The 21,754-nt window shown below is 48.2% G+C and overlaps 7 protein-coding genes across 7 annotated transcripts; 5 read left to right on the top strand and 2 right to left on the bottom strand.

Moving 5' to 3' along the window:
* The first annotated feature begins 214 nt into the window (after positions 1–214).
* BDW47DRAFT_86770 (TFIIH/NER complex subunit SSL1) lies at positions 215–2,059 on the top strand. Its single transcript, XM_024820081.1, has 3 exons — positions 215–615; positions 694–1,029; positions 1,109–2,059. The coding sequence occupies exons 1-3, from the start codon at positions 386–388 to the stop codon at positions 1,911–1,913; spliced, it is 1,371 nt and encodes a 456-aa protein (XP_024667805.1). The 5' UTR covers positions 215–385; the 3' UTR covers positions 1,914–2,059.
* A 547-nt stretch (positions 2,060–2,606) lies between these two features.
* On the top strand, positions 2,607–3,724 carry BDW47DRAFT_113346 (DUF5572 domain-containing protein). The gene is made up of 2 exons (XM_024814388.1): positions 2,607–3,022; positions 3,103–3,724. The coding sequence occupies exons 1-2, from the start codon at positions 2,772–2,774 to the stop codon at positions 3,479–3,481; spliced, it is 630 nt and encodes a 209-aa protein (XP_024667804.1). The 5' UTR covers positions 2,607–2,771; the 3' UTR covers positions 3,482–3,724.
* A 360-nt stretch (positions 3,725–4,084) lies between these two features.
* BDW47DRAFT_120899 (Pumilio-family RNA binding repeat-containing protein) lies at positions 4,085–6,666 on the bottom strand (the record flags this gene model as incomplete). Its single annotated transcript, XM_024815543.1, has 5 exons — positions 4,085–4,301; positions 4,356–4,446; positions 4,499–4,778; positions 4,892–5,518; positions 5,566–6,666. The coding sequence occupies 5 exons, from the start codon at positions 6,664–6,666 to the stop codon at positions 4,085–4,087; spliced, it is 2,316 nt and encodes a 771-aa protein (XP_024667803.1).
* A 2,522-nt stretch (positions 6,667–9,188) lies between these two features.
* Positions 9,189–11,384, top strand: BDW47DRAFT_113343 (putative ER to Golgi transport protein (Sly41)). The gene is made up of 3 exons (XM_024814387.1): positions 9,189–9,328; positions 9,392–9,816; positions 9,868–11,384. Exons 2-3 carry the CDS (start codon positions 9,424–9,426, stop codon positions 11,128–11,130), a joined length of 1,656 nt encoding a protein of 551 aa, XP_024667802.1. The 5' UTR covers positions 9,189–9,328; positions 9,392–9,423; the 3' UTR covers positions 11,131–11,384.
* A 556-nt stretch (positions 11,385–11,940) lies between these two features.
* Positions 11,941–14,894, top strand: BDW47DRAFT_113340 (putative NADH-ubiquinone oxidoreductase, subunit G). Its single transcript, XM_024814386.1, has 7 exons — positions 11,941–12,185; positions 12,243–12,266; positions 12,325–12,376; positions 12,448–12,462; positions 12,525–12,547; positions 12,612–14,493; positions 14,563–14,894. The coding sequence occupies exons 1-7, from the start codon at positions 12,071–12,073 to the stop codon at positions 14,663–14,665; spliced, it is 2,214 nt and encodes a 737-aa protein (XP_024667801.1). The 5' UTR covers positions 11,941–12,070; the 3' UTR covers positions 14,666–14,894.
* A 357-nt stretch (positions 14,895–15,251) lies between these two features.
* On the bottom strand, positions 15,252–16,607 carry BDW47DRAFT_134763 (uncharacterized protein; the record flags this gene model as incomplete). The annotated part of the gene is made up of 4 exons (XM_024818164.1): positions 15,252–15,751; positions 15,818–16,124; positions 16,190–16,404; positions 16,460–16,607. 4 exons carry the CDS (start codon positions 16,605–16,607, stop codon positions 15,312–15,314), a joined length of 1,110 nt encoding a protein of 369 aa, XP_024667800.1. The 3' UTR covers positions 15,252–15,311.
* Positions 16,608–17,358: 751 nt separating this feature from the next.
* Positions 17,359–21,378, top strand: BDW47DRAFT_113337 (putative cytokinesis regulator (Byr4)). The gene is made up of 3 exons (XM_024814385.1): positions 17,359–20,439; positions 20,488–21,268; positions 21,322–21,378. The coding sequence occupies exons 1-2, from the start codon at positions 18,048–18,050 to the stop codon at positions 21,063–21,065; spliced, it is 2,970 nt and encodes a 989-aa protein (XP_024667799.1). The 5' UTR covers positions 17,359–18,047; the 3' UTR covers positions 21,066–21,268; positions 21,322–21,378.
* The last annotated feature ends 376 nt before the right edge of the window (positions 21,379–21,754 follow it).

Raw genomic sequence — 21,754 nt, 5'->3', positions numbered from 1 at the left:
GAAATGGGGCGGGGTCGCGAGCAGGTGGTCAACGAGCGGGGGATGGAGGGGCGGGGGAGACGATGACATTGGACCGATGGTGTGGCCACGCCAGCACTCAATGCAACACACCTTCTCCTCCACATTGGTTCGAGAAAATTCACCCGGAGTGGAGAGCCGCCTTTTTTGGGATGAATTGCAGTTGACCAGCAGTTAATAGACGTTGAAATTTATCCCCCCAAGGCTTCTGAAGCAAGGAATTGTAGGCTGCTGCAGTGCTGGGTTGTCCGAGAGAGCTCCGGCGGAGCTTGGACCAGCCTGTCGATCGATCCTAGTTCCGACCAAGCTCCGGCTCCGGTCAACCGCGGTGTCACAGTCCACCAAATTCACCACAGTTGTTGCGGTTATGGCCGATTCCGATGAAGATTATATTGGAGAACTTTCGGAAGACGGTGATGAAAACAATGCCGTTCAACCACGAGGAGGGTCCGCTCGGGTCTCTCGCTCAAGGAGGAAGAGACAACGCGGAGGCGCCGAATGGGAGGTTTCGCGAACGTGGGAGACACTCGTCGAGGGTGCCGATGGAACGATCAGTTCCACAGTCGAGGGTCTCCTCGAAGCTGGAAAACGGAAGAGGTATGTTGGGTCTTTTCATGCGTCTAGTCGTCGCCCTCGATATTCCCTATGCCATGGTGCGCTGACCTTCAACGACAGGCTCCTGAAAGACACCACCCCGTTGCAACGGGGTATAATTCGACATCTGATCTTGATCTTAGATTTATCGCAATCCATGACGGAGAAAGACCTGCGGCCTACGCGATACCTTCTGATGATTCGATACGCCCAAGACTTCGTGAAGGAATTTTTCGAGCAGAATCCGATCGCCCAACTTGGAGTACTTGGTTTGCGAGATGGTTTAGCAATTCGGATCAGTGACATGAGTGGAAATCCGACTGAGCATATCAGCGCGATTCAGGCTCTCAGGGACGACGACCCAAAGGGCCTACCCAGTATGCAAAACGGTCTGGAGATGGCTCGTGGCGCTCTATTGTACGTCTCTCCACGCCCCGTTGGAATGATATGCATTATGTTAAGAGTTTGACCTACAGGACTAATCTATGTCTTATAGTCACACCCCAAGTCATGGCACCCGAGAGGTCCTAATTATCTTTGGGTCGCTTCTGTCCTCGGACCCCGGCGATATACACCAAACAATAGCCACGCTTGTCAATGAGCGGATTCGGGTAGGGATTGTCGGCCTTGCCGCTCAGGTTGCTATCTGCCGTGACCTTTGCGCAAAAACCAATGGCGGCGATGATACCGCCTATGGCGTGGCGCTCAATGAGCAACATTTTCGTGAGTTGATGATGGACGTAACGACTCCACCAGCCACATATTCTCAGAAACAATCAGCGAGCTCTCTCCTGATGATGGGCTTTCCGTCTCGTACCGTCGAGACGTTGCCCTCACTTTGCGCCTGTCATTCGAAACCTTCGCGTGGAGGATATTCATGTTCTAGATGTGACAGCAAAGTCTGTGGCCTCCCCGCCGAGTGTCCTTCTTGCGGTCTTACCCTGATTCTTTCTACTCACCTTGCTCGATCGTACCACCATTTATTCCCTTTGATCAACTGGGTGGAGGTTCCGTGGCAGAGGGCTTCCCTTAGTACCGCATGCTTTGCTTGCGGTATGTCTTTCCCTCCAGTACCTCCCAAGGATCAATGGCAACACACAGAAAGCCATTCAAAAGGGATGAGTGTAAGCAGTCGCTATGAATGCAATGTGTGCAGGAACCATTTTTGCATTGACTGCGATGTATTTGCACATGAAGTCGTTCACAATTGCCCCGGTTGTCAGAGTGGAATTGTGTCTTCTGATAAGCCGGAAACTTCCAAAACCAAGAAGATGTCACAAGATATGGACACTTTGATATAGCGCATTTGCGTTTGAGTTCACATGAGGAACTCACATAATGCATGGGTGGTGTTATCTCTCTTTTTTCCCCCTTCTCATTTTCCTTTACATAAATCTTTGTGTATTCTCTTTTCTGGGGTAGCTGAATGTTATTCATAAAATTTCTGCCGGTTTAGCGCTTATGTTTTGACGAAGATTTCCTGTATAAACTTGTTCAAGGATTGGTTAAAAATCAAGCAAAAATCCATGAACGTTGAAGAAAGTTCATCTTGAAGGGAAAAAATAGTGACAAGGACAAAATCTCCAGTGTAAATGCATACAGCCGTATTCTGGGTTAGGTTGCTAAGCAGGACCTGCGCTCGATTTGAAAATGTTGATGAATTTTTGACGCGTTCAATATTGAATCTATCAGCATACGGAGTACAATCTCAAACAATAGGAAGATATAGTAACACTGAAACTATCACTGTATGTATAGTACAACTTCATGACAATACACTGCAAGACCCAATTATACCGTCTCATGTTGAGTAGGGACTGCTCCCCTTCAATAAAAAGGATCCTCGGTTCCAGATCCGCTCGATTGGTGGGTGGGATGGCAGAAAATACCCGCAAGCGGTGAGCCGTAATGGCGGGGTTTGTATTGTTACCCCCCTACGGATACCATAAGTGATAAATAATGCATTAATACTGGGGTGGCCCACCATACGTCACATCAACATACTATTCTGAGAGCCAAATCAACCTCTTGCATCTATAAGAATATTTGCCGACACGCATAACGACTTCCAGACAAAAGATATACAGTCTGATCTTCCCTGACTCCTTAATCTACTACTCATCCCCCCTTCGGATCCTACATATACCGTTCTTACCAGCATGGAGACAACGCAATCTCCAGAACTATCCTCGGCCCCAGTTGGAGGGACGACTCAAAACCCCGCCGCCTACGAGAGCCCAGCAACAGAATCTCTCTTCAAACAATTGGAGTCGTATCCTTTTCTCGCGGACCGGGAGTTTGCCAGCGGTCTCTCAATCATACTCGGTCATCCGGAGACGCCTGCGACTGAAGCGGAGATTAGCCGCACGGATGATCTTGTCCTACAGGCCAAATGCTTCTATTTCTCCAAGTGAGTGCGCTTTTCTTATTATTTTCAAAGCAATGAATTGAATCAGAATCTGATCGTGATGCTCGCTCGGGGGTATGTAGAAAACACAACCTTTCAACACCTCTGGATTTCACGGCTTATAAAGATTGGTTGGGTTCGGTGACAGCTCCTGTGCCTTCAGAGGGAGCCAAAACGGAGACCCAGAAACATCAATTGAACACGCCGACAGCAGGTGAACAGCCGCTGACTGAATCACCGGGGCAAGGAGCCCGCCATCAGGAACCGAGTTACCCTTCTTCATTCGCTCACATCGTCGAACTCATCACTACTGGTCAACCAATCCCGGGGATCCAGCAAATTCCAGACATCGTCTTAACAGGCCACGACACGCCGAGCTCGAAACCAAGCAGGCAGAAGCCGTGGGAAAAAGAGAATGCTGACAGTCACACTCAAGAGCAAAACGCGGCCTCAGGGCAGTAGCTAGTGCGGGCACAGGCATTGTCCATTGATGGTTCCAACTTATTAAAAAGAATTAATCGGAAGCAGTGCTATTGCTCTAATGGAATGGGAAGACTGAACCACTTGTGGAAGTCATCCCTGCTTTCGGGGCAGAATATAAGCAATAAGGAATGACCTTGATATGGTACATGACATATGACCGTGGATAGAAACACAACAAGTGCTGTTTGATTTGGTAAACCAACGCTCCTGCATCAACAGTTTACATCTGTAATTGTCACTTTATTCTCATAAGATATTTTTCACCCTCCTTCAAACTGGCCGACTCACTGCTTGGTTAAAGATCGTAGGGGTCATTCTAGAGAATTGACCTGTGGGATAAACTGAGGAAAACATGGATGAATAGCAAGATGAGAACCATATTCGTCGTTTTCTCGTCGTCTTCGTACCAATGCTCGACTTAGGGGTTCTGCGCGGAAATTGCGCGTAAGTTTCGGATAAAGATCAATCTGGTCGTTCACTCAACCAGTCAATAATTCGTGGCATCTTAATAAACACGGCATCTGAAGTATGGAAAGCTTCAAATGGTCCGAAAGTAGTTTTGTTCGCTGCTGGTGAGTTGACTCAGCGGAAAGGTGCGTAGCTGGAATTCCACTGGTTGCCACGATGAAATCTTCCAGTATGGTGTCCAGCGACTTGGAATCTGTCCTCGGCATAGTTGTTGAAACGATTGACTTGGATTCCAGCACCTGGTCCCGGCCGAGTCGCATGGGATGGGTTGCAGCAAAGCATAGCTACACGAGATCCGAACTTCGAACCACGAAGAGAGACCATGTGTTTTCTATTTTGCCTTTGTTAGAGATGCATGACGCCATATAAGGAAATAGGGCAGAACCTGATATGACTGGCTACAAGCTCACGCTGGTGCGGTGCAGCATTCATCAAAATCCACTGGATTAAGTAGTTGCCGTACTGATCTCCAGCAACTGCCATGTTTCAGAATAAGATCAACACAGGTCGATGGGGATCTAAACTCACTGTCAATCAAAGGCATTCTAGGTCGATCAGTACGACCGGTGCACACTCGAGCGAGGTAGCGGTCCAAGAACTCTGGACCTCCTATTTTCAGACATTTTTCTACTATTTTAGAGGCAAACTGGTCCATGCTATAATCAACCGACCAGTGGATGATATGCTCAATGGCACGGCTTTTGTCGTGAGAAGCACCATGCTCACATATGTGCTGGATACACCAATTCCCGAATTGACCGTGTGCAAGCACGTCGATTTTAGCTAGCACTTCTTCAATAGCCGGTCGCTGGATATTGTCAGTGAGTTAGACTAGGGCAATCCAAAACATGTCCATGTATGCATATTATCCTGTCCGAAGAAAGGGGGCACTGGACGGTGCTTGGTGCTGGGAACCCTCACCTTTTCGTCCTCCACACAATTTTCAAATATATTCTGAACTACTAGACTCCCTGTTTCACCTAAGGCGACCTCATGCCACATTCCGCGCAATGCGTCGTTGACTTTAGCCATGATTTGAGGTGGCTCTCCGCTCCAGCGCAACTCGAAGAGTTTCTGCCAAACATGGCACGCATACCGATGGATGACTGTTTCTGGGATTCTGCGAAGCAACTCGTGAACCATAACAGCCTTATGTTCCTCGGGAACACAGTCAAAAGCCTTTTGGATCACATGGCAACCAAAAGGGTCCATGCTGAGGCTCAAGGTATTGCCTTTGATTGCATTGGCAATGGCAACAACTTGTTCCGGAGTGCCATGTTCGAAGCAACGTTGCACTAGAAAGTTTCCAAATCGATTGACCATAAGTGGGTAGGCCTGGTGCACTATCGCCTCGATAATCTCGTACTTCTGCTCTGTAGTTCCAACTTTGAGCTTCTGTTGCAGGAAGATGGACGCTTGTTGGTCGTTATTGCAGACAATCTTGTCTACAATATACCTCCAATCGCAAGAAACGTTTTTGTCGAGAAGCCGGCGGTAGTTTAACGGCTCAAGTGGTGAAACGTAAGTCTGGTTGTAGTTCCCGCTCATCTAAATATCTTAGCTTATTTCAAGTAATTGGTTCGAATGTCGCTCACCGATGAGTTTCCCCAAGGCACTACGGTTGTACTAGAGGAAGTGAATTCAGTGGCCGTGGGAGATAATGGAGTGTCAATATGTCTCTGGGAACACGAGGGGGTTGGGAAGTATCCAACTTGCTGATAAGTACTCTGTCGGTTGGTTGGCGATCTGGGTATATTCCCACCAGGAGAACCAGTCGAAAACGTCCCCCAAGGCGAATTTTGGGCCGGAAAACAAGATGCACCACGGTTTGTTTGAGTGAATGATCTGCGTGGCCCAAAGTTGGGGCTTTGAAGGTACCTGGCTGGCTCACCAGAAAACCGCGTATCGGCATTGCAAGTTCCAGGGGAGGGCCCTGAAAACACCCTGTGGGTTGCTAGAGGGTGGCCAATGCCATCGGTGTTCGAAGTTGCACCACCCCAAACGCCACCTACTTCTTGACCAAATGGATTTATAGGCCAGGGCAGGGTCTCGCCATAGCTTTTATCGGCAGTCCCAGCATTGGCGTTCATCCCCAGTGCCCCTTGTGTTGGGGTAACCCAGAAGCCTCGTGCCTTACCATACGCACCAGAAGAAAGTGCATCAGATATGTCTGACTGAGAATCATCTTGGGCGTTCCATCTATCCTGGAGATGATTGAAAGCTGGCATGGAGGCGTTGAATGCATTCTGCAGGTTGCTGATTGTCTGCTCGGAAATTTCACGCTCACTAAATTCCGCTTCAGACGGAGAACCAAGAGCCTGGTCCAAGGTGTGTTTGATCACACGTGTCTGTGCCAACTCCTGCTCTTGCAATGCAATTTTGGAATTGGCTGCGATCAATTCCTGCTTCAAGCGAAGCACTTCAGGTGCCTCAACAAGTCCCGCTTCAAGTCCGACGGTATCCATGAGCGCAGGAGCATGAAGCGATTCTTTAACGGCCGGATGTAACGATGTGCGGAGTGACTTGCCAATTTCTCCATAATTTCCCGGGGCAGTCATCCTAGCGGTAAGATAGTCATCCTGATTCTCAACCAGTGCCTGGTGCTCAGTCAACTTCGTGAATATTCCTTGTTTTAGCGAAGATTGAGCGATGAAAGACCGAGGCTTTGGCGAGAGTTTGGAGAGCAACCTCTCCATTTCAGAGTTCTTAGGTGCAGACAAATTCGTCGGCTGCTCTAGCTTCTGCTCACGGGTTTGGAGGTTAATCTAAAGTCCTAAACCATTCGGGGGAAGGGAGTGAGAACCCTCACATTGGATGCTTGACTGCCCTCATGCTCAACCTTTGCCTGAAGGTTTCCAAGACTGGAACATTTCAAGGGATTGGAAGGGCTATCCGAAAGCTTTGTACGCCTGATATCCTGCAATATGAGAACACAATCAGACTCGAATTCTTTCCAGAGTCTCCGCGTGGCTGGGAATTGCAAACAACTCACTGAGGATTCAGAGCACCCATCAGTAGGGAAATTCTTTCCTTCGGAACTTTTGCGGTCAAATTTAGGTGATCCGGTTGAATAGAAAGACATGTTGATCTTTAGACAAAGTCTGTCCGGAATTTGCAGTTCAGCAATACAAACCAACAAAGGACGAGAGGGTCTTGCAGACAACGAAGTAAAGGTCAGAATTCTTCTGTTTATAGGACTTCCACGCTGCACAAAATCCAGTTGTTCACATGAAAAGACAGTCCAACAGCAGAACAAATGTGTATGAAATGACTATTGGTGAAATATTAGTCTTGGTCAGTATTTATCTTGTATTTGAGGGGGAAAAGACAGACCAGGTAGATAGAGTACCAGAAAATCAGAAGCAAGACCTCGGGGGACTCCAGCGTTTACATTAAGAAGAACAATCAAAGAGTAGATAGTTTGAGGAAGTAACGATGATGAGAAGGTGACTGAAAAAAGAAACCGTTAAGCAAGCAACGCAAAAGAAGGAAAGCCCAGGGCCAACACTCCCGCGAGAGAACTTCCACCAAAGTATAGTAAGGTATACGTTACCAAGAAACTTATCATATAGTTAGCTACTATCTCAAGATTGTGCTTTAGATAATGTCTTCTCACTGTTCTTGACAGACCTTTCTTGTTTGGGCCTGGACTGTGACTGTTCACTATTTGAAGAGAGTCAAACAATTTAGGAAAAAAGGCGAGCGCATTATGCTGCATAATATCATGAGACATCCGTCCTTGATCACTTGTCGAAATTATCTCCATATGATTGTATACTTAAGTCTGGGGACTTTCATCGACACTGACCAATGGATCTCTGAGGTGATCTTTCCCTAGTCTATCTATTTCAGGTTTCTTGCTTCACTCAGAGAATAACATTCCTCTTCTACGACTTGGTGTATGATCCTAAATTCTATAAACTTATGAAAGATGATGAGGATCCAATCCACCTTCATCGTAAATCTGATCATATAAGACATCTTTGAGCTGTTTGACTTACTTGATGTCTGAAACTAAGCCCCAGTATTATTCCATAGAATGCCCAAGATAAGCTCTCCAGACTTGACTCTTACTTATCACATATGCCTCTCTGCCACAAGTTCATTCAGTTCTCCCGGGGTCTCAAAATAATCCCTAGATGCCCTTGTACATATTGTATGAGGAATTGTATGTCTGCGAGAGGAGAAAGTATCAAATGGTACACATTTTTGTATCCTGCTTCAGAATCAATTCAAGATAAATCCTCCTTCTTCTCGAAAACCAATCCGATTCACTGAATCGGAATCGGATTAATTCATGCCTCGGACTTGAAGTTTATATGTAAACAAAAGGTTCAAGTATGCCATATGACGCTGACAAGTTAATGATTTATCTGTCTAATAATGGGTCATGGCGTAATCTACATACTATCGATTGACAACGTGCGTTATGTACATACTATAGGTAGTTTCTTGAGACCAAGTTTACATTGCCATATACTAATAGAATAAAGAGTGTGTCCTGCTAGGTACTCGATACCCCGTACTGAATAATTTTTTGTTTTTTTTTCGATCTTATGTCCTCATCAGTTTCTCAGACATCCAGTTCGCAAGCATGTTGTCCACTAGTCAATTTGTTGATATCTAATTTTTTGTCAGAGAAATAATCTTTTGGGTCGCACATATGATTCGTAGTAAAGACCTCTGGGCGGAATGCTTTGTCCATGAAATTCTAACTAGTTGGGATAGTTAGTTATGATGCCCATAATTATTGCGATCACCTACTCCGCCGACAAACAGCTTGAATGATAACCGTGTTTCTGGGCCTATCAGGTCCTAAAAGTCGTAACTACGCAATCAATTAGCAGTATTAGCCTATTCCGGGTATCCAGCACCGACCCTTCCTATGTCTCAGGTAGAGATCTGAGATATTTCGAAGTTTTGAAGAACAATGTATTCTAATATGGTCGCAAAAAGAAAGAACTTCAAGGGAAAAAAGAATTGTAATATTACATAGTTATATAATAGTATTGTTCGGATCTTCTATGAGACACGGGGCTGTAAGTGCATAATACAGGATTAGAGTACAATGTTAGTCATGCAGTGTGGATAACCGTGGATAACCTGAGACGGGGGTTGAGGGACTCTTGTGTTCCTGTACCCACTTAGTAACTTAAATACTGCTCCGTACAGGACTGCTATCTGCAAACGTTACGAGGGTACCAAAAGAATAATAATAGATCCAACCGCAACGTCCCTCTTTCACTGTCCTACCATCTATCCTTGCAACCGAGACATCATCTCACATTTGTCCAGTCCAATCTCCTCCCCTCCCCTGTCTCCGTTCCCACTCAGAAAATTGTTTTATTCATTCAAATGGTATGTCCGCAGCTTTATTTCTCCATGTGGAGATGCATAGGAAAATAAACTAACCACAAGAAGCGCCGTTCCAACAGCGACTGAGAGACTGGGAAATGACTACGGCTATAACAACGGGTACCGGACGGCGTTCTTCGTTACAGCCGACAGAGTTGCAAATACCGACAAGAGCGCCCAACGCACAATTGATGACGAGCCCAGTGGACAAGTTCCCAGCATTCAGCGACGAGCTTTACGACTCACCGAAGACGAAAGAGCCCGATGCGAACCCTACGCCACCATATACACCGAACAACCGCTGGGCACCGAGGAAAGCTGGCTATGCAAGTCGAGATTTCGCAAATGGGTCACTCAGGAATCCAAAGCAGAGGTCGAGAAAGAGTATCAGCGAGGCGATTAGCACTATTCGGACTCGCAATGCCAGTGTGAGCGCCAACGCACAGGAATTGGCGCAGGCCCTCAGGGCGCCAGTCTCATATAGATTGATCGTAAGATGGTATTGCCGAATTTGCATAGGTTGCTGGCTGACTTCTACCTAGACTCTGTGTCTGATTTGGTACATGACTTCGGCGCTCACGAACACATCGTCTAAATCCATCCTAAACGCCCTGCCGAAACCAGTCACCCTTACAGTTGTACAGTTCGCATTTGTGGCATTCTGGTGTCAACTACTCACCCGCCTTTCGAACTCACTACCTTGGCTCAAAACTAGCATCCCGGCTCTCAAAAACGGCATTCGACAGCCTTCGCGTGAAGTTGTCATGACTGCTTTACCCCTAGCAGTATTTCAGTTGGCTGGCCACATACTTAGCTCTATGGCTACTTCACAGATACCAGTTTCTTTGGTTCACACCATCAAGGGGCTTTCGCCTCTTTTTACGGTACTAGCGTACCGCGTGGTCTTCCGCATTCGATATGCTAAAGCCACTTATCTGTCTCTCATTCCACTGACCTTGGGCGTTATGCTCGCTTGTTCGACGGGATTTTCAACCAACTTCTTCGGGATCTTGTGCGCTTTAGTTGCGGCTATAGTATTTGTGTCCCAGAATATCTTCTCTAAGAAGCTCTTCAATGAAGCTGCGCGTGCTGAGTCGGAAATGCAGTCGTTAGGTCGAACCAAGTTGGATAAGCTCAACCTGCTTTATTACTGCTCTGGGTTAGCCTTTATCTTAACGCTACCCATTTGGTTGATCACTGAGGGGTATCCCTTATTCTCGGATATAGTCCAGGACGGGGCAATCTCTCTTTCGGAAAAGAAAGGATCCTTGGACCATGGTGCACTTTTCCTCGAGTTCGTGTTCAATGGGGTATCCCATTTTGCGCAGAATATTCTTGCATTTGTTCTGTTGTCGATGGTATCGCCCGTGTCTTACTCGGTTGCATCGTTGGTGAAGAGGGTGTTCGTTATTGTTGCCGCAATTATATGGTTCGGCAACTCGACCACTTCGCTGCAGGCTGTTGGGATTGCCCTTACTTTTCTTGGACTTTATCTTTATGATCGCAACAGCCATGACGATATGGCAGACCAGCGAGCCAACTCCGATTACTTCCGCACGAAAGGAAGTGTTCTCCCGCTAAATCATCAAACTAACAAAGCATGGGACTCGAATGGTTATTCATTCCCCGCGGAGAAAACTCCCGATCGATCAGCATACTACCCGGATAATCTTCCCATACCGAATCATCCCAAGAAGGAGGACGACGAGCCCAGTCGTGCTCGCACAAGAGGGAATAGCAATGCCAGGGCATGGCTCCCTCCTGGTACAAAGCAAGAAAAAACCTGGCAATCGAAAGATTCTTAGTGCGCAGGCTTTACTAATTGAGTCCTATCCCATTGTACCATATCATGGCATTATAACGTTGATATTATTACCAGGCTAGTGGGGTTTGCTTTTTACACTTTTTTTGTTCCCATCCGTTTCTTTCATTCAATTGTACAATATTCGGCAATATAATGGAACAACAAACTTCAAAAGATTCGAGCGATGAGCATGGCGTGGAGATGCGTCGATGATTTGGAGCAAGATATGAAAAGTTCTGAACTGGCGCTTCGTCCTGACGAATTGTGTACTCCATGGATTACTAATCTACTAATAATTGAAAAAAGACTCAGAATGTAAGCCAGACTCAATGGATACAGTTTGATTGAAAAACCAAAGGTAGAGAAGGTAGCATTGGTGAAAATTGATTGCGCCGTGGAACGGACAGTAGTAACCAGTAAGCTAAATTATAAATCAAATTATTATAGGGGAATGTTGCGGCTGTTGGTAAGGAACCACCCATCATCAGGCCAACGTCTTCATGGTGAAAACAACCCTAGGGAGCTCCAGCTCAGTCCATTTAGTCTCGGAACACGTAGCAGAGGAGGCAGACACTGAAAGCGCTCTGCCACCTACAATAAACATGCCCTTGAATGAGTTAGTAAAAGAAAAGAAAAAAAGAAGAAGAGAAGGAGAAGAAAGAAAAGACACAAATTTATGCTGCGGCAGGCGGGAAAGGAAAGGCTCGGATTAATGAATTCTCCACATAACCGAGCCAATCCGCGGCCGGCAATTTGCGAGTGACGCCCCAGACGGGCATAATGGCAGAATCCGTCCGAACGAGCCCAAAGTGCTTGCTCTCTTCAAGGACATCATCAAGCCTAGAAAAGCCTCACGCCCACTCCCTCCTTGCCAGCAATTCTTTGCTACGGGGCTTATTGCATTTCTTTCCTTCCCTCCCGTGTCCGTTTCATCATACAGCATGCGGCCGCAGCTGTTCCGTGCGGCCGCCCGGTCTATCCGGGGTTCGAAGGTCAACTATCCCAGGACCTTTGCGACGACAGTCCCTCGCTCCGCCGATGTGGAATTGACAATTGGTGGGTCTCAATGATTGACTTTGATTGTTATCGCCGCTAATTGACTTTTGTTACCAGATGGGAAGAAGATCTCAGTCGAAGGTGACTATATCTCTGAGCCGGCGTTTTGAAGCCCCTCCCCTACTTACACGATTTACAGCTGGCTCGGCCCTTATCCAGGCTTGCGAAAAGGCAGGCGCAACTATTCCCAGGTACAATCTTTCTTCGTCTTTCCTTTTTCTTGGAGGTAGATGTGATCAATTTTACTAACAGCTGGCTTTAGATACTGTTATCATGAGTACGTTCCGCGGCCCCCCAGGGTTCTCCCGTTGATAATACCGCTACTAACAAATTTGATAGAAAGCTATTGATCGCAGGAAACTGTATGTCCCCGGAGATTGAGTGATCAGGAGTGGAGAATCAGAGGACGAGCTAACATATATCAAGGCCGGATGTGTCTGGTGGAAGTAGAGCGTGCTCCCAAGCCGGTGGCTTCGTGTGCTTGGCCCGTCCAGCCCGGCATGAATGTCAAGACCAACTCGCCCCTGGTGCACAAAGCAAGGGAGGGCGTGATGGAATTTCTTTTGGCTAACCACCCTCTTGACTGCCCCATTTGTGACCAGGGAGGTGAGTGTGACCTTCAAGATCAGTCCATGCGGTATGGTGCCGACCGTGGGCGTTTCCACGAGGTTGGTGGCAAGCGTGCTGTCGAAGACAAGAATATCGGACCCCTCGTCAAGACATCCATGAACAGGTGTATCCATTGTACTCGTTGTGTCCGGTTCATGAACGATGTTGCCGGTGCCCCCGAACTCGGCACCGCTGGCCGAGGAAACGATATGCAGATTGGTACATATTTGGAGAGAAACCTCGATTCCGAGCTCTCCGGTAACATTGTCGACCTCTGCCCCGTTGGAGCCCTCACATCGAAGCCTTATGCCTTCCGCGCTCGTCCGTGGGAACTGAAACACACCGAATCGATTGACGTTCTCGACGCTTTGGGATCGAACATCCGTGTCGATACCAGGGGTATGGAAGTGATGCGGATCCTTCCGAGACTCAACGACGATATCAACGAAGAGTGGATCAACGACAAATCTCGCTATGCTTGTGATGGTTTGAAGACCCAACGATTGACGACGCCCCTCATCCGTCGGGATGGGAAGTTTGCGCCGGCCACGTGGGAACAAGCTCTCACTGAGATTTCGTCTGCCCATCAAAGACTGCAGCTCAAGGACAACGAATTCAAGGCCGTCGCTGGCCACCTCGTTGATGCCGAATCGCTTGTTGCCATGAAGGACCTGGCTAACAAGCTCGGTTCCGATAATCTCGCCTTGGATCAGCCCGGCGGTAGTTCGCCTGTCGCTCACGGTGTCGATGTTCGCTCGAATTATCTTTTCAACTCGAAGATCTACGGAATTGAAGAGGCAGATGCCATTCTCCTTGTTGCCACGAACCCTCGCCATGAGGCCTCCGTCCTCAACGCCCGCATTAGAAAGCAATACCTGCGCTCTGATCTGGAGATCGGACTTGTCGGACAAGAGTTCGATAGTACCTTTGACTACGAGCACCTTGGTGCCGACGTCGGTTCTTTGAAGGCCGCGCTCGCTGGGAAATTCGGAGAAAAGCTTGCCTCTGCCCAGCGGCCCATGATCGTTGTCGGTAGCGCTGCTGCCGAACACGCTGATTCCAAGGCAATTTTCGAAGCTGTTGGTAACTACGTGGAGAAGCATGCCAACGTTTTCAACACCCCCGAATGGCAAGGCTACAACGTCCTGCAGCGCGCCGCTTCCCGTGCTGCTGCCTACGAAGTTGGCTTCACCACGCCGTCGCCGGAAGTTGCTCAGACTAAGCCGAAGATGCTCTGGCTTCTCGGGGCCGATGAGGTTGCCCAGAGTGAGGTCCCTAGCGATGCATTCGTCATCTATCAGGGACATCACGGTGACCGCGGTGCTCAGCTTGCGGATGTCGTCCTGCCCGGCGCCGCCTACACTGAAAAGTCCGGGACCTACATCAACACCGAAGGCCGCGTGCAGGTCACTCGGGCAGCAACCTCTTTGCCTGGCGCTGCTCGCGACGACTGGAAGATTATCCGCGCCACTAGCGAGTTCTTAGATGCCCCTCTTCCCTACGATGACATCGAGGCTCTCCGTGATCGCATGGAGGAGATCAGCCCTGTGATGCGCCGATATGACGTTGTTGAGTCGACTAGCCTGGGTTCCTTGAGCAAGGTCCAATTGGTCGACCAGAACAAGGGCACCAAGCCAACTGACGCTCCTTTCCAGAGTGTCATCGAGGACTTCTATTTCACAGATACCATTTCCAGAAGGTAAGCTCTCCCCCGATTGTCCAAATCAATGTGCGCGAGACTTTGACAGTGAACTAATTCCCTTATCAGCTCACCTACCATGGCCCGTTGCTCGGCAGCCAAGGCTACCGGGAACCCCGAGACCAACTTCATGGCCGCTGGTGAAATGTCTCCCCAGGCTCTGTACGGTTAATTTTTTGGGGGGTCCGGTGGTGGCGGTCTTCCCAAACTTTTCTTTTTGAATAAAAGATCTTCTCTTGTGTGTTTTATCTACTGGTCTAGGCGTTGTTGTTTGTAACACCTAAACATAAATTCGTCTATTTGTTATAACCGTTGTCTACCATTTCTTTAAGAGTGCCTCCCAAATACCCTTGTGTATAATCTACCTATCACCAAGGGTAAACTTGTACATAAGACTGAAATCATTTAACAGGGCAGTAGAAAGTATTGTGAGATTGTAGGATAGGGCTGTCCTATTTGACATGATAGATTCTATGCAAACACGAACTGGAAGTTATCAGCGTTAGACTATATATATGAACCGTTCCTTCGAAGTTCTCGCATCAATATTCTATCAACCAAGCACTAGTTACACTACACCCTATATTCGTCCGAGAATTGATCCACGCTCATCACCAATCATGACAGGCTTGCTGATCAATGATGCGGGGAAGGAAGACTGTCTAAGATTGTTCTGCAGAGTTCCTTGGGATCACTAGACCTGTACGTGTTTTAACCACAATCAAGTTATACATACAGCCTACAAACCCTCAGTGGAATGAAGATTTAGATTGGATGGAAGAGAGATATCCTATTTGCCAATCACCATAAACCAAAGTTTACAGCTCATCATCATCACTTCCTTCGGTGGTGCCTTCCCCGGCATCCTCCTTTGTGGCCACCTGTGGCGTGTCGCTTGTGGATCTCTTTTGGAAAGGCAGAGATCTGCGCGGTGGAGGCACCAGGGGCGCTTTCTTGATAGCTGGACCACCTGAAGCTGCTTCTTTGTCGCCTGATGTCTTCTCATTATCCGATGCATCAGTGGTCGATAAAGCAGACCCGCCGGTCGTGGAATCATCGTCCCAATCGCGTTGTTGTGCAGCCGGTGCTTCTTCGTTTTGTTGCTCGCTCTGTTTCAGCCCACTATCGTCGATTTGCATTTTCTCGAACCCGTCTTCGCTCTCGGATACGTCGTCGGTGGACTGAGGGACACCGCGCTTCCCAGTCTGACTCTGCTGTATGGGAGACCCATCCGCCAGTGTCGTTTCAAGGTTAGACACTGGATTGAGATGACGTGAGCTTTCAGTTTCAGGTATTTTGTAGGCGTTTGGCCGCGGGGACTTACATTTCTCTGGGTCTACTTTGGCGGATGATAACAATCGTTGTTGGTTACGAATTTTGAGCTTCTTCTCATTCAAGAGCTGGGCAAAATTCCCCATCAGTTGCTCCTCGTGTTGGTTTTTGGTTTGAACGAAGTCTTGTAGCTGTTTAGTGAGCTCATCGATCGTGGTCTCCGCGGCTTGGTAACGGTCAGTCAAGGTAGATAGCTGCAGCTCGAGATGCTGCGCTCTCGAAACGGCTACACCAGACCAATCGAAAAGCTCAATGGCTTGTTCATCGTTTTGCTTAAGGGCCAGAGAACCAAGCCTTTGCTACCATAGATCAACGTTAGCACACGAGGATCAAAAAGGCCTCATCATATGCAAGTCTGACATACAGTTATAGACTGCACGCGTTTTCGTATCGTGATGATCATCTCTTTGTCCTCATCATCAGACCCAACGATGCTGGCCGATGATTCAATCCCGGATAACAAGCCCTGCCCTGCGTTGCATTGTTCCTGACCAAAAACGTACGACATGATTTTGATCCATTCATCGTCGCTCCCGTGGTAATTTTTTGCGCGGAGGTCTTTTAGGCGTTTCTGCCTTACTGTCCTATAAGTCTGAGTATCCATGAGCATCGAAACGGACGGGAGGAGGCGTACCAGTGCCCGTATATGGGCTTTCCCCTTCGGTGGCAATGACATCTAGATCGAACAGGGAGTCCTTTGGGCGAGAAACGTTGAGAAGCACATATCTTCCGGTATCATCTGATCTTGGAATGCATAGTACTTGGGGAGTTGATTGAGACATTGTTGTTGTTTAGAAACAGATAGTAGGTGAATTGACAGGAGTAAAAGGGTGCAGCTGATGTGGAATCACATCCAGGCAGTTGTTGGGCTTTTATCTCAGATAAATGAGTGAGAGTTCTGGTGGAGCCATTGTTGCCTACTTCCGGTCTGGATGCGTTGGATGACGATTTAGGCACATGGCACGGACGGGGCTATCGGAGGTGGGAGCTTGAGCTGGGGTAACTGGAGGTATCTAACCGTGGGTACCGGCCAGGCAGAAACACGGAGCGGGTACTCGAGTATCAGGTACCTAAACCACCGATGTGGATGATACTGGTGAATCAGTTATTGTTTTCAGAAAGTGAAAATGGTTGTCTATTTTTTCATTTTATTGAGGCCAAGATCGGTAAGTATTGTGGAAGAGTGAGTGAGTGTAGGCGTTGTTGAATGGTTTCCCTATCTGTTGAATGCTTCAATATGTTTGGCCAGTCCTATATATATATTGTATTGTCGATCACAGACTCGTCATCATTAAACCATTGTTCCTTATCTCAATACCAAGAGATCATCCCTTGTTTTATATAGTCTGTCTCGTAGACTTTTATGCTTTTGATATGGCATATACTCCGTAGTTAATCTGGTTCTGTTGTTCGAGTGGACATGTGACCAGTCCAGAGGACTCAGGCAACTAATCCAAGGGCATCTCAGGGTTGTGGATCAAACTACCCCGAGTGTCAGAGCAACAACGACTCACTCCACACCAACAAAACAATAGCAATCTTACCTCATTCTTCTATCTGTCACTACACCACCCAGCCCCCTATTGAACAATAACAATGATTGGTTTATATTAGTTTTTTATAAAATTATTTTTTCGTTTTCTTTTTTCAAATTGATGAACTCATGTTGTCATTCTACTTCAAATCCTCACCATGCTGTCTTAAACACTGCTGAGTGAGAGATTATTCACTCCCCGCGGACGACAGTGTTGTGCTGGCCAAGCATCTCATAAAAGTCTCCCTGCCTCTGCCCCCCTAGAGACTGGAAATCTCGCACGCAGCTGTTGTTCTGAAGTCGTGTTTTTCTTCCTTATCTCATGGCTTTATTCATCATACCAGTCCGCTCTCCTCGACACGCCGCCTTTTAATAACCTTGATGGGATCCCTTGATTGCTAACTGCGACACAACTATTTGGTTCCCTCCAGGCTTCATGTGTACAGCCTTCACTCAAGCCCGCTAGGTCACAATCATAAGATCGAATTCTCCCCAAAACAACTCTCGAAAATCCGAACCGCGGTTCTCATTCAAAAAAAAATCACCATCGTTTTGTACGATCCATACGGGATGACGCCCATTGGCTCCTTCGACGCACTTTTAACGCCGAAAGATCCTAGGCTTTGTCGCCTTATCCAGTTGTTACAGGAACGCATACTGAATCGCTGTCTTTGATACCGGCAATACCATGGAGCCATTAACCTTTCCTTTTCACCACCGTGACGAGGAGTCGATTGAGTGTTGGGACGATGACGACGACTTGCTATGCGATGATATCCAATTGCGAGCTGCGTCAACGGCTACCTCTGTAACGAATTCATCCGTACGCCGCTCCGGGCATCGAGATTCAATATCCTCACGCCTTTCTGCACGCTCGGACCTTGATTCCAACCCGGGTGGTGATGAGGACTGGCAAGTTCCTTTAGTGGCTGGCGGGGACATTGTGAGCGAAGAAGCCATTACGTCTGCTAAAAGCGCGGGAATCCCACTACCTTCAAATATTTCTGGATCGGCTCTTGTTGGCGGGACTATCAGACGTCTCGGAAGTAAGAAACCTAAGAAATGTTTGATTGATGATTGGTCTGAGGACGTGGAGTTCCCAGGTCCAGAAAGCGTTCTGGAACTGAAGAGTCCGCCAAAGGGATCTTTCCCAGAGTCTATCCGGCAGGTCAGCTCTCCCACAAGAAGTCCGATAAAGGGCTCGAATCCTGCTTGCTGGGGCGATTATCATACCCCGTCATTCCCGGTATCGGCATATATCGCGCCGCCTGGAGACCAAGACGATGAAGAAGACGGCAGTCAAGATGTTCCTACGATCAAATTGGCGAAGTCTCGATCCCCCCATACGAGGAATTCAGAACAGAGACCCTGGGATGACATACCAAAGAATACGACTGAGGATTTAGAAGACGACTTTGAATTACCGGAAGACTTTGACTTTCAACTTTCGCACCGAAAAGTCAACCCGCAGGATTCAACCGCTGCCCCAGATGACCTGGACGTCGATTGGTCTGAAGGCAGCATTGGGGTTCGATTCGGTGGCACTGGACGAGACCACCGATCGAACCCAAGTTCCTCTGTCTCTGTAGTCAGTCCCAGCGCATCCAGTTGTCTCACCGGTGAAAGTGACGATGAAGGTCTTGATGGTCTTGTTATTCCAGAAGGCCCATTGAGTCTGGGAACGCCTCTGAATAAACCCCGAGAACCAAACACTGCCGTCGTGGACAATTCTGCGTCGAGCACGAATTTCCAAGAGTCGGTTAAATCCGAAGACTTCTTCTCAGATCTTGAAATTGGCGATCTCGACCCTTTTAGTCCTAGGAAGTTTACAGTCAATCCGAACGTCAAATGCAAGAAAGAGCGCACAGAAGGTTCGCCACGACGTTCGGCCACAACACTCACCTTTACGAATACAACTGGGTCCCCAAGGACACGGATTCCCCGTCTCTCAAACCACGAACGACAACATTCAACCCACCTCGAAACCGTCTCAGAAAGCGGTGCGCCACTGGCCAAGTTTCGGGCGTCTCAATCCCGAGGCGACTACTCCTATCATTCTTCTGCGTCTAGACATTCTTCTGGCTCTACATCACCATCACCCGGACCCTTGGCCCCAGCCCGACGGCTAGTTGGCGCACGGATATCGAGAGATGCGCCTGTCGACAAAAGCGCCAGTGGCGGGAAACGATTACTCAATACGAAGAGATCGATGCCAACAATGCGACATATGCACCACACAACATCGACGTCATCTCGAGGTCCGCCTCGCAAGGATGTGACGAACTGGTCTAATCTTTACGCTAGCGGGTCTAGAAGTCCTGTTGACCGCGTAGGAATTGATACTAAAGCGGTCGGCCGTAAATTACAGGCACCTTTCATTCCAGCCGGGGCTTCTGAAAGACAGTCTCATCACGCCAGCCTCAAAACCTATCGACACTCTCGCCGAAGCGACTCGGAGGGTTCTAATGACATCTATTATCCACAAGGGCCTTCACCCCGAGTGTCCCGTCCGAATCTCCGTGGGAGTTTGGGGGGTAGCTCCAGTGATTTAAGCCCAGAGACCGTAATGTCGAGCGCCTCACGAACGCTTACTCGGCCGGCTCGTCGGCGCCATTTCGGCGATGGCACAGAATTGGCTTCCTTCGATGATTTGCCCACATCTACTTCCGCTGAGAGCAAGTTCATGAAGCAACCTTCTGGGCGAGGTGTGCCGAGATCATTAAAAGGCAAACTCGAGCGGAGTAACCCAGCTCCGCAGGGAACGGATGTTCCTCGTCAGCAAGTACAACAAGCACAGCGTACACCATCCAAAACAGGTGATTTTACTCCGCGATTTGCGCGCGATACAAATGCCTCGAGAAACGCCAGGGAACAGCGCATTGCTTCGATGACGTTTAACGTGAAGAATCGTGACAGCGACCTTTCTGATTCTTTCAACGCGAACTTCAAAGCTCAGAGTGCCTCGCGCGTGCCGTCGGGTACAAGGACTATCCGAAGCAAAAGAAGCCGGCCTCCTGTCGGCTCTAAATCAAAGCCGCAGCTGATCAAGCCGATGGGGGCCGGTGTTCAGGAGCCCAAATGTAAGTCGAAACATCTTTGCGGGTAGCCATCGATACTGACATTCCCAGCTATGAATGGCATGCGATACAACCCCAGCACGTTTCGTTGGGAAGGAAATGAGAACCTAGTGCAGGAGTTTGACACAAACTCCCCCAAAACGCCAAAACCAGCGCCGGCGCTCATAACCAACATAGGCGCGATGCAAAACGTACAGGTAGTTGGGGGGATGATCTTTGATCCCCAGCGGATGTGTTGGCTAAGGCTGGCCCCACTGCAACCCGGAACCAAGGGCCTGGTAGCGGTCCAGGATGAGGACGATGTTTTCGCCGGTCTTGACGACCTAGAAGAAAAAGGGAGGCTATCTGGCGGACGAAATTCGGGTGCACATGACGATCCTGGCCTTGGTGGAAGCGGGGATGATCGGAGTTGTGGAGGATCGTCCGACGAATGGCCCATCACGGAGGAGTTCGACGTCGGTCCAGAATTTGTCAAACGTCAGCGTGCAGAGGAAGACAAGTGGAGACGCAAGGTCGACAAATGGACTACGTTCGATCGTGGAGAACTCGGAGAAGGGTGGAGGTGGACCATTCGAGACTTGGTGGGATTTGGCAGCAATTTCGGGGCTCGGAGACTGAACGACGTATAATTCGATTAGGGCCACCTGCGCGCAAAATCCCTGGAGGAGGATGGTTTCTGGAAACAGGGGACTGTGGTACAAACACAAGTAAAGGCAGCGTCAGCGAGCGTCTGTCCTTTGGTGGTTGATCCGTTCTTGTTTGATATTTAGATGCTCACGGCGGTATAACTTTTATGGGGCGACCAATTGTGGCTGGGTATGATGAACACTCTGTACGAGATTATGATGAAGCATTATGAATAATTGAATCTCATGAACCTGTTAGAAGTTACATTTCGCGTTGGTTTCAGTTCTTCCAATCATGCACGTTTGACAAGTTCAGGCAAGAATAATCCGCCATGATTGTTTCATTTCACTATGCATTCCCGGTATGTCCCAATGTAAAAGCTGGATATCTCATTGGAGAGGTCTTTTGTTTGTCTCATTCCCATAGCCTAAATAGCTCGTTGTTGCCCTTATATCAGGGCGATATTACCATATATGTTCCCCATGTCATAATTGATCAAGTAGATCTCCCTAACACGGAGATATTGGCCTATGCTTTTCATCCAACAGCCTCGCATGGCTCGGAGACATTTGTTGTTGTCAATGATCGTTCTGTATTCCGTTACAGGATCTTCCCAGTCCACACATAAGAGCAATATAGAAGCCAGCTGATGCTTACACTCGCTAAATGTGTCCAATGCAAAGGATTCGTC

This window comes from Aspergillus candidus (genome assembly GCF_002847045.1).
Source record: "Aspergillus candidus strain CBS 102.13 unplaced genomic scaffold BDW47scaffold_78, whole genome shotgun sequence".
NCBI lineage: Eukaryota > Fungi > Ascomycota > Eurotiomycetes > Eurotiales > Aspergillaceae > Aspergillus > Aspergillus candidus.
Note: the sequence above shows the minus strand (reverse complement) of the source record. Positions and strands in the feature narration are given on the sequence as shown.

Coding starts and splice junctions, on each gene's coding strand:
- BDW47DRAFT_113340 (XM_024814386.1), top strand. CDS start 12,071: ATGCGGCCGCAGCTGTTCCGTGCGGCCGCCCGGTCTATCCGGGGTTCG. Junction 12,186..12,242: donor CGATGTGGAATTGACAATTG/GTGGGTCTCAAT, acceptor TTTTGTTACCAG/ATGGGAAGAAGATCTCAGTC. Junction 12,267..12,324: donor GAAGAAGATCTCAGTCGAAG/GTGACTATATCT, acceptor CACGATTTACAG/CTGGCTCGGCCCTTATCCAG.
- BDW47DRAFT_86770 (XM_024820081.1), top strand. CDS start 386: ATGGCCGATTCCGATGAAGATTATATTGGAGAACTTTCGGAAGACGGT. Junction 616..693: donor GAAGCTGGAAAACGGAAGAG/GTATGTTGGGTC, acceptor CTTCAACGACAG/GCTCCTGAAAGACACCACCC. Junction 1,030..1,108: donor ATGGCTCGTGGCGCTCTATT/GTACGTCTCTCC, acceptor TATGTCTTATAG/TCACACCCCAAGTCATGGCA.
- BDW47DRAFT_113337 (XM_024814385.1), top strand. CDS start 18,048: ATGGAGCCATTAACCTTTCCTTTTCACCACCGTGACGAGGAGTCGATT. Junction 20,440..20,487: donor CGGTGTTCAGGAGCCCAAAT/GTAAGTCGAAAC, acceptor TGACATTCCCAG/CTATGAATGGCATGCGATAC.
- BDW47DRAFT_113343 (XM_024814387.1), top strand. CDS start 9,424: ATGACTACGGCTATAACAACGGGTACCGGACGGCGTTCTTCGTTACAG. Junction 9,817..9,867: donor CAGTCTCATATAGATTGATC/GTAAGATGGTAT, acceptor ACTTCTACCTAG/ACTCTGTGTCTGATTTGGTA.
- BDW47DRAFT_113346 (XM_024814388.1), top strand. CDS start 2,772: ATGGAGACAACGCAATCTCCAGAACTATCCTCGGCCCCAGTTGGAGGG. Junction 3,023..3,102: donor AAATGCTTCTATTTCTCCAA/GTGAGTGCGCTT, acceptor GGGGGTATGTAG/AAAACACAACCTTTCAACAC.